Source organism: Thalassophryne amazonica, chromosome 8 (assembly GCF_902500255.1).
Source record: "Thalassophryne amazonica chromosome 8, fThaAma1.1, whole genome shotgun sequence".
In the NCBI taxonomy this organism is placed as follows: Eukaryota; Metazoa; Chordata; class Actinopteri; order Batrachoidiformes; family Batrachoididae; genus Thalassophryne; species Thalassophryne amazonica.
In genome coordinates, this window is record NC_047110.1 from 18,828,126 (window position 1) to 18,838,789 (window position 10,664).

The 10,664-nt window shown below is 40.6% G+C and overlaps 1 protein-coding gene across 1 annotated transcript; it reads right to left on the bottom strand.

Moving 5' to 3' along the window:
* Positions 1-346: 346 nt before the first annotated feature.
* On the bottom strand, positions 347-1,296 carry LOC117515509. Its single transcript, XM_034176091.1, has 3 exons — positions 936-1,296; positions 641-829; positions 347-456 (listed from the first exon to the last, which is right to left on the bottom strand). The coding sequence occupies exons 1-3, from the start codon at positions 1,294-1,296 to the stop codon at positions 347-349; spliced, it is 660 nt and encodes a 219-aa protein (XP_034031982.1).
* Between the last annotated feature and the right edge of the window lie 9,368 nt (positions 1,297-10,664).

The following is a 10,664-nucleotide window of genomic DNA, read 5'->3' on the forward strand; positions in this document are numbered from 1 at the left end:
ATGTACTAAGTTCAATGTGGCCTTCTTTCCAGTAACCGTTGCACTGACTGCAATTCGTTCTTGCATGTCCACAAAGCTACTCACCAGAGCCAGAGGGTTAACAGTGGTGGTCTCTTCATTGGTGACTGTCATGTGAGGCAAGACAGCATCCAGCACATTACCATGAGTTTCCTCATCTCTTAGGTATACCTCGTCATCCTCATCTGGATCAGGATGCCCGGGCTGTATCACTTCTTTCCCTGGTCCTTCTTCATCTTCAAGGATACCTTGAAGTGAAAAGGGCCCAGATTCACCCGTGCTCTGACTGATGAGATACTCCAACCCAAGCAGCTCACTGGTCAGCACATCAGCCAGGCATCAGATGGAAGGTCTCCTCCACAGTTTCTCCAAAGAGCTCTTTGCAGCTGCTGTTGAGGCGGTCGATCAGTGGCGCTGAGTAGACCCTGGACTGCAGTCCTTTGCCACCAAACACAGCATCTGAGGTTCTGTCCGTATTCCACCGCGCGATGCCGCTTAGCAGTTAAACCTGATAGGGCCGTGCTGCACAACAGGGACCTGAATGTCACAATTAAGAGTATTAGAATAATGACAGGATCACATGTTACCATTGTTACAAGTACTCAGCACTATAGTTTTGTACCTGGAATCACATGCGGTAGCACTTTGTGGAATCCTTCCAGGCTATTACTTCCATGCAGACATTTGTAGTAGGGCACGTCCACATTGTTGATGGTCGTGGTATGTGCCACCCAATACATGTTCATGTCTGGTGGATCCTGGATGCACTCCAGGTGCCGCTGCTGTACTGCCCACATCTCATCAATGGCCTCTGTAATGACAAAAACATACATATATACATAAATGTTTTATGTGTTGTATTGACTTTGGATGGGACAGTATCCATATTGATGTTACCTGTGTGAGGCCTTTTATACTGGATGTTTTGAAGAGGCTCACTCCATTCTCATCCAGTCCTGCAGGACCTTTCAGCTCCTCAATGGCCAGGTGGATGAGACGGAATGTTTCCTGCGCCCCAAGTGTGACCCTCCTGATGTGGTGTTTAAGCTGCTGCCTGGAGATGTAGCGGCGGACAACATCCTCATCAGACAGAGACTGCAGCGCTGCCTGGTCTTTTGCTCTGATGGCCTCAATGAGGCGATCCAGGTCTTTGCGGTTGTAAGCCAGTACTGTCCCAACTAGTGCAGACTTGAACACAGCATATTTGGAGTGAGACTCTGTGTGGATGGCTGCATCAAACCGGTGGATCCAGTGGAATATTTCCAAACGCACAACCATCCAATTGTCCACCCAAGGCTAGAACAAAGTCTCCACTGCTGTGGGACCTTGTGCACGCAACAGCCGTGGTCCACGTAGAGGATTTTTGGTGTGGGTTAATTGGCCATCGGAAACCTTTCCACAAGTCCATGGCACATAGGTTCCAGCTTATCGGTGGACTCCTCGCAGGTCAGCACAAATGTTACTATTTGGGAAAACTCATTTCCGATGCTGCTGAACCACTCGACTGACCCTTCACCTTCCCCAGAGAGCTTCTTCACCACCTAAAAGAGTCAAGTTGGTAAGTGTTTTACATATCACTGTTACATCCTGTAAACATTTGCTCAATCATTAGCCTCATGCATTATGACAATAGTTTTGGTTCATGTACTTTTTTGGTGGTTTTCAAAACAGTGCCAAAGGTTGACAGGATCTGGCTCCCATAGTCCTGAACATGATTGGCCTCTGCCAGTAGGAAAGTGTGGCGCAAAAGCCACGCAGACTGAAGCTCTCTCAGAGGAGGCGGTGGCTGGCATACGTGCCCTAATGCAGACATAAAGGTTTCATTAGAGACTTGAGGAGTGTGGTGTAAAGGTCCTTAGAATGAAGGTACTCCTCCATGTGGTTCTCCTGTATTTGCCACCTCACTTTGACCATAGTGTTCCCCTCGGTCCGGTCCCTCAGAAGCCGCATAACATTCCTATCCACACCACACCTGTTGGCAGAGTCACAGTTGGTATGTTTATGTTGAATAGAGCAACCAAAGCTTGTAAAACTCACACATTCAGTCAACTCACTTGCTGGTGAGTATGGCAGGGAACATAGCTTGGTAGGCCTCACTAAGTTGTGACAAGATCTCAGCGTGCCACTCAAGCCACCGAGCCACTCTTCTACCTTCTCTGCGTACATGGTCCACAGCACAGGACCTCTGTGATCATAGTGTACCAACAGGAAACATCACAGATGTGACGTACCTAATATACATCAATTGAAAAGAAATAACAGCATATCATTGTCAGTCAAGCCTAGCAGTAAGTATTTCACTGTAATAACAAAGAAATGAATGTGAGCTTTACTTGGTGGTGGTAGCTGGACTTGTACAGATGCACACTCTGTCCTGCACCCACAAACTTATCACCCCAAGGACACTTCAGAGAGCACCGCCCCATTCCAACAGGGTGCCAAGACAAAGACATGGCTCCGGAAAAATAGATGTGGAGTTGGCACGCCACCAGTACCATATCCTGGAGGTTCTGGTGGGTAAAACCACATGCGATCTGACTTCATCACCGGTCGCCTCTTCAACACACCAGTGTTGCCCTTGTAAGTTTGAATAGGGCCTAAGAGCCTCTTTCAGTGTCCTCTTTGATCCAGGACAGGTCAGTAGAAGGAATCCCATTGGGGTTTTCCCACGAATGCACCCAACCTTCTAACTCCACCTGAAACACACATAAAACACATAAAGTGTTTGGTGGTTATTGTGTACAAAGTGATGCTAAATTCAAATAAAAAATATGCAAGACCAGATTGTCTTCATTTATATCAATGAATATCAATTACAGAGGAATCAGTGAGAGCCGATTCCATGTGATGAACCTGACCCTGGGATGTGGATAGAGACTGTGTGGGCTGGTTAGTGGAAACATGCTGTTTTGACTGCGCAGCAGTCTCGGGCTGGTGTGTCTTGGCAGGAGAGTGCTGGTGTGTCTTGGGGGCAGTCTCGGGCTGGTGTGTCTTGGCAAGAGTATCAGGCTGGTGTAGCTCTTCTGTGGACTGGGAAACCTGGGATGAAACCTTGGATGTGACCATTTCTAAGAATGTACAAAAAAAGAGAAGTTTAGCATTATGATTTCTCTGAATCACTTGATGGTGATTACATTTGTATCTCATTTACCTTCCAGACGTTGGCTTTCACCTAGCAGTTGTGCTTCATCACCTCGCCATTCTGAATCAAATTTTGGTTTTCTTTTGTGTTGCTCCTGGATAACAACAGCATTGTAAGTATCATGAGGTTATGACAGCAGCTTTTAGTGACCAAAACTCAACACATTCATTAGAAGTGAGTAAAATATCACAACTTTTAACAATATTCATTTACCATGTTATTGTGCTCTTCCTGTTTCATACTTATTTTCTGTTTGTCAGTGATGTATTTCCCTAAACGCTTCATCTGCACGCTTGTAATGTGAGTTTCAGGTGTGTTCAGCCACCTCCTCACAGAACTTTGTGCCTTCACAATTATATTCCTGTCAGCCTCTGAGAACCATTCAGGCCTGTCTTTCTGGGTGGAGTACTGGCAGTAAAGTTGAAAAATATTAAATGCTCATCATATATAGTTTTGTACAGACAGATCTATGAGGCATACCATGAAAATGGTACAGCATACAATGAAATTTAAAATAGAATGCTTACTATTTCATGTAGCCCACATCATTTTCCACAAGCCAGTGGAAGGTGGCATTGAGGTACTGGGCAAAAGGGAGCACCAGTTTTCCCAGGCACTGCTGCTGTGATGGTGCAGGGATGCCTTCTGCTCTTAGGAGCTTCTCTGCATGTGCCAGGGCAGTGGCCTGGATCAGAAGTTCTTGTGGAGGTTGTGGAAAAGCCAGCCTTCTCTCGCGAAAAGTCCAGGCCTCTTTAGATGCTACCAGGACTGCCTGCTGATGGTGCAGAGGGGCTTCTGGGTTCACTACACGAACAACAAGAGAACTTGCCATGTTCAGGTGATTCTGTGCACATCACATAGTACAGAAGATAAATATGAATAAGAAATACACCTGAGTTGCACACAAATAATAACACAGACAAATTAAAAAATTAAAAAAAGGGGAACACTTTGAGCTTCATTTTTTCTTGCCCAAATACATATGGGCCTTACCTTATGTTCCACAATGTAATAAGTGATGAAAAGACTAAAAAAAAGGGGGGTGGTGAGGCAAGCTTCATTTAATATTCTTGTACAAATTCTTATGTGCCTCACCTTAAATTATTAGCTTTGCACATATTTTATTCCAACATGAAGATGGTGAAATGTATGTACAAATTGCATTCATCCACAACATAATAAATATAAGAGAAAACGCAGAAAAAAAGGAGAGATTACGTGGGGGGAGGGAGGGGTGTGTGTGTCCTCTCACGCATGTTAAAAAAAAAATCGATCAATATTAAAACAAAATCAATGTTAAGTACCCATTGAAACACTGATAAATTCACTGCAAAAGATGTAAATTAAAGGCACAAAGAGAAAATACTTCCATTAAGCTGCAACATAAAAAATCGTCCAAGACAAAACAAACCAACAGATGAGCAAACATTCATTTTGCAGAAAAAAAAAACCTGACAAAAGATGATCAAACGTTCATTCTAATAAAAACGTTACTTGATTATTACCTATGCAGCCGGTAAAATCCTCTGGGGTGGAGTGCCGCTGCTCATACCGGGTCACTTGTAGGAGAGTGGGACGCCGGCCAACAGGGAGGAGAAGGTGTTTCATTTGAATCTTTGCTGGGCTGTTGTGACTGGTCCCCCACTGTGCACTGCTCCTCCAAACCAATGGCAGTGCTGGGGAACTTTAATAACAGTGTTGCAGTGAGGTGGAGGTCTTGGAAAGTAAAGCAGTGCTGACTCATGGTTTGGTTTATAAATAAAATTAATGCTGATAAAATAACTCCATTAATGTCAATTCTGTCATTTGTACAAAGTTCAAATATAACATATATCTTTTAATGTTGAATAATGCACTAATTCTAAGATTAAGTAGATTTGTAACAAACAGACAGATGGCAAAGGATTATGTGTAAAATGTGCCTCTGATAACACTAATTGGTTGACTCATTCTATGTAAACCAACATATTAATGTGAGGTGTGTTGTGTGTTTACAGATAAATGTGCTTTTGTAAAATATGCCATTTTTTATTTGTAAAAAACAGGCATTAAAAAAAAAAAAAAGCCAAGTTGTAATTAGATAACTGCCTGATATAACCGGTGTCAAAATAAATAGAACACTGTCAACTACTGGATGCTCAGTACTAGGGCAAATACTGCCATGAATACTACTGGCCAGTAGATGGCAGTAGAGACCATGAAAACATGCCATAACAAAATTCCAGATAATCCGTGTCTGCTACATTTAAGATGCGGGTGATTCTTTAACTACGGGCACTATTGGCTTTGTAAATGTAATTTCCACCACACCATTGCCTTACAATATAAAGCGCCTTGGGGCAACTGTTTGTTGTGATTTGGCGCTATATACATGTGCTCTGATGTCACTGTTTATCTCCATAGAAACTACCCAAACAATCTTTCATACAAACTGTTTAGGGACATTACAGTGTTGTGGTGGAAATTACGGCAATAGTGTGGGACAACTACATGTTGTTTAAAAAAATCACAACAGTTGTATGACATTGAATACCCCAATTATGTTTTGATTATTTTACTGATATTTTATTCAGAGATATTTTAAAACATTATAAAAAACGTTTATTTACCATTCATTTGTATCATTGAAGATCAAAAGTCTGGGTGTGGGACAAGCACAAAACAGTAATATTTGCATATAATGATGCTGAAAAAAGATGAAAAAGTCATCATAGACTACTAGAACAAATTTCTCAACACACTTTCATTGTAAAGATAACTATAAAAGTGTGAAATTTCCCCTTTTTTCTGTTTTTCATACAATATGATCAAAGGACATAAGTGCCCGTAGTCTAAGAATCACCCATGCACGGAATTTAATAAAAGTAAACTGAATTTCAGAAAACTTATATATATTACTCTGGAACAAAGACAACAGACAGTGTTTGACATAAGCAGGACTCTAATAGCAAACAGGAATCGATTGTAATGATTCCTATTGAAAATAATGGAGTAGCAACCTGAGCTCCTTCTGGCATTTTTACATAAAACAAACACAGTAACAATGTCTCTAAACCCAGAGACTATATTCATGAGAGTTTTAGGCAAAATATACAAAGAGTTTAATTGCTGTTGTCCCTGTGGAGCCTGATCAGAGCGTCTCAAATGCATTTCTTCTGTTGTGAATGTACTGAGGTACCCATAATGCACCTGGGCACAGCATGTCCACCCTAAAACCTTCAAAATGAGTGCATTACTTTAAAACTAAAACATATATCTGATATTTTCACTTTATAAAACTTCAGACATGACGTTAATTTAAAGAACTTGTCCAAAATTAGTTTCGTTAAAATTCTAACCATAAGTTAAAAGTCTATACCTCTGGATGACTTAGGTGATATTGCCATTGTATCAGTATGGGGTCAAAAGAAATGAGTATTTTTTTTTTCTTCTTTTCTTTTTTGTGACTAAGTCTTCTTTGTCTGCAGAGGATAGAGCAGTTTCTTCTAGAACAGTTCTCCTTTGTTTAGAGGAAAGAACTGTGTATCTGCTATAAACCATTTAAGAGGTAGGTACTTAATGATTTGAGATTTCATAGATGTTGGTAGCTATTCAGCTTTGTTTACTAGATCTGCAAAAATACATTAGCAGTCTAGAAATTATTATACCAAAACGTATTGGAAGATAATTAGCATGACGATTTTCAAAGTTATCTGAAAAGCTAATCCGATAATGAAAACATTATTTTCGATAATTAGGGATTAGCGGAACTGTGCCCACCACTGCCTGGCTTCATGTCTATGCCAGCACTGTGACACACCACTGGACTGCTTTTGGAGGTATGATGCCTGTTTATTAATGGTGTACCAGCCTGGTACAAGTTCCATGTTATATCTCCTCCAGAGGTAGAAGGTGAACATTTATTACAGTGTGAGATCCGTCCAGCTCCGACATATGCAATGACGCATTACTGTGCACCACAGAGAGGGGCTGCTGCCTGTGTGATGATGGAGATAATAGTTCACATTATTTATGTCGCCCATGGGAAGGAATGGACAAATATCTGTATTGAGCTTTTGGTTGATAGCTGCTGTTCACATTCACTGTACATGATAAATCCTAATTATTATCAATTCAATTATTATCAAATTATGGTTAGATGGTCTCAGCGGCGCCCAGAGAGTTTTGAACATGTGCATCACACTCGGGGCCGCCGGCCGATTTTGACCAACTGTGTCGACTTCCGCAGATGGCTGTGAGAACATTTTGGAACTGAATTCCGACACCTTTCAGATGTGCGCTGATTCATAAGTGCGTGATTCTGGCTATGTGTGATGGGGGTATAAAACACATTCAGAATAAGACAAATTTTCTACAGTTTTTGTTAAAACTGACAACTGCAAAACAGATTTAGTAGATAACAAGAACTGTAACCGACATTGATCAACCTGCTTGTTAATGTGAAATGTTGAGGCATTTCAGAATGACACATGCATGTCATTTGTGTTAAACATTGACTAGAAAGGACTACAAGGTGAAAATGGGTTAGAGTAAACTATGTGAAATTGTCTACCCAGAGACATGCAACAAACATATTTACTATACTGTATATGAGTCACGCCACGAAGGTTGCAAAAGCAGTCAATAAATAATGTTCAAACTTTTACGACATGAAATTTGTATTTGGCAGACGTGCAAATGCTAAATATGCTATGATAACATTTTAACTTCTTTTTGTACATTTGTCTATTTTGATTATTTTCATGATTTTCCTTTATAAATCATTGGTTGTCTGGATCAGAAATTTCACTTAACTATATCAAATAACAGATGAACACACTGATATTTGAGAAGTGAAATGAAGTTTCTAGTATTTACAGAAAGTATGCAATAATTATTTAAACAAAATTGTACAGGTACATAAATTTGGGGACCCTTGTCATTTTATTGATTTGAATACATGTAGCACTAATTATTAGAATCACAAAATTGGTTTGGTAAGTTCATTGACCCTTGACCTCCTTACACAGGTGAATCCAATCATGAGAAAGGGTATTTAAGGTAGCCATTTGCAAATGTTTCCCCTCTTTGCATCTCTTCTAATGAGTGGAAACATGGGAGCCTCCAAACAACTCTCAAATGACCTGAAAACAAAGACTGTTCAACATCATGGTTTAGGGGAAGGATACAAAAAGCTATCTAAGAGATTTCAGCTGTCAGTTTCCACTGTGAGGAAGACTGCAGGCACAGTACTAGTTAAGGTAGGCCAAGAAAAACATCAGATAAGCTGAAGCGAACAATGGTGAGAACAGTCATAGTCATTGAAAATCTGTGGTGAGATTTTAAGCGGGCTGTCCATGCTCAGAAACCAATAAACCTGAGATGTTTTGTAAAGAATGGTTCAGAGGGTGCTATTTCTGCAAAAGGAGGCTCTACTAAATATTGATGTTTTTTTTCTGTTGGGGTTCTGTTGGTTTATTTATAAAGGAAAATCATGGAAATCATCAGGGGTGCCCAAACTTTTACATACAACTGTAACAGGACATAAGTCCCGATAGATACAGATGCAAATATAGCAACAAAATGTCCACTATTTAGCCACTACGTATTAATAGATAGTTGACAGATATTTTCTGTGTTATTGATTTCCTCTAAACTAACGTGCTACCGACTATAAAGCTCAAATCAGAAATGAGTAACAGGACTAATTATTCAAAACTGCGTCAAACACTGAAAAAGGTCACACAAACATAGGCTTGATTAGGTGCCCGAAAAATTACACTCAACAAAAATATAAACGCAACACTTTTGGTTTTGCTCCCATTTTGTATGAGATGAACTCAAAGATCTAAAACTTTTTCCACATACACAATATCACCATTTCCCTCAAATATTGTTCACAAACCAGTCTAAATCTGTGATAGTGAGCACTTCTCCTTTGCTGAGATAATCAATCAATCAATCAATTTTTTTATATAGCGCCAAATCACAACAAACAGTTGCCCCAAGGCGCTTTATATTGTAAGGCAAGGCCATACAATAATTATGTAAAACCCCAACGGTCAAAATGACCCCCTGTGAGCAAGCACTTGGCTACAGTGGGAAGGAAAAACTCCCTTTTAACAGGAAGAAACCTCCAGCAGAACCAGGCCCAGGGAGGGGCAGTCCTCTGCTGGGACTGGTTAGGGCTGAGGGAGAGAACCAAGAAAAAGACATGCTGTGGAGGGGAGCAGAGATCGATCACTAATGATTAAATGCAGAGTGGTGCATACAGAGCAAAAAGAGAAAGAAACAGTGCATCATGGGAACCCCCCAGCAGTCTACGTCTATAGCAGCATAACTAAGGGATGGTTCAGGGTCACCTGATCCAGCCCTAACTATAAGCTTTAGCAAAAAGGAAAGTTTTAAGCCTAATCTTAAAAGTAGAGAGGGTGTCTGTCTCCCTGATCTGAATTGGGAGCTGGTTCCACAGGAGAGGAGCCTGAAAGCTGAAGGCTCTGCCTCCCATTCTACTCTTACAAACCCTAGGAACTACAAGTAAGCCTGCAGTCTGAGAGCGAAGCGCTCTATTGGGGTGATATGGTACTACGAGGTCCCTAAGATAAGATGGGACCTGATTATTCAAAACCTTATAAGTAAGAAGAAGAATTTTAAATTCTATTCTAGAATTAACAGGAAGCCAATGAAGAGAGGCCAATATGGGTGAGATATGCTCTCTCCTTCTAGTCCCCGTCAGTACTCTAGCTGCAGCATTTTGAATTAACTGAAGGCTTTTTAGGGAACTTTTAGGACAACCTGATAATAATGAATTACAATAGTCCAGCCTAGAGGAAATAAATGCATGAATTAGTTTTTCAGCATCACTCTGAGACAAGACCTTTCTGATTTTAGAGATATTGCGTAAATGCAAAAAAGCAGTCCTACATATTTGTTTAATATGCGCTTTGAATGACATATCCTGATCAAAAATGACTCCAAGATTTCTCACAGTATTACTAGAGGTCAGGGTAATGCCATCCAGAGTAAGGATCTGGTTAGACACCATGTTTCTAAGATTTGTGGGGCCAAGTACAATAACTTCAGTTTTATCTGAGTTTAAAAGCAGGAAATTAGAGGTCATCCATGTCTTTATGTCTGTAAGACAATCCTGCAGTTTAGCTAATTGGTGTGTGTCCTCTGGCTTCATGGATAGATAAAGCTGGGTATCATCTGCGTAACAATGAAAATTTAAGCAATACCGTCTAATAATACTGCCTAAGGGAAGCATGTATAAAGTAAATAAAATTGGTCCTAGCACAGAACCTTGTGGAACTCCATAATTAACTTTAGTCTGTGAAGAAGATTCCCCATTTACATGAACAAATTGTAATCTATTAGACAAATATGATTCAAACCACAGCAGCGCAGTGCCTTTAATACCTATGGCATCCCACCATCCATCCCACCTCACAGGTGTGCCATATCAAGATGCTGATTAGACACCATGATTAGTGCACAGGTGTGCCTTAGACTGCCCACAATAAAA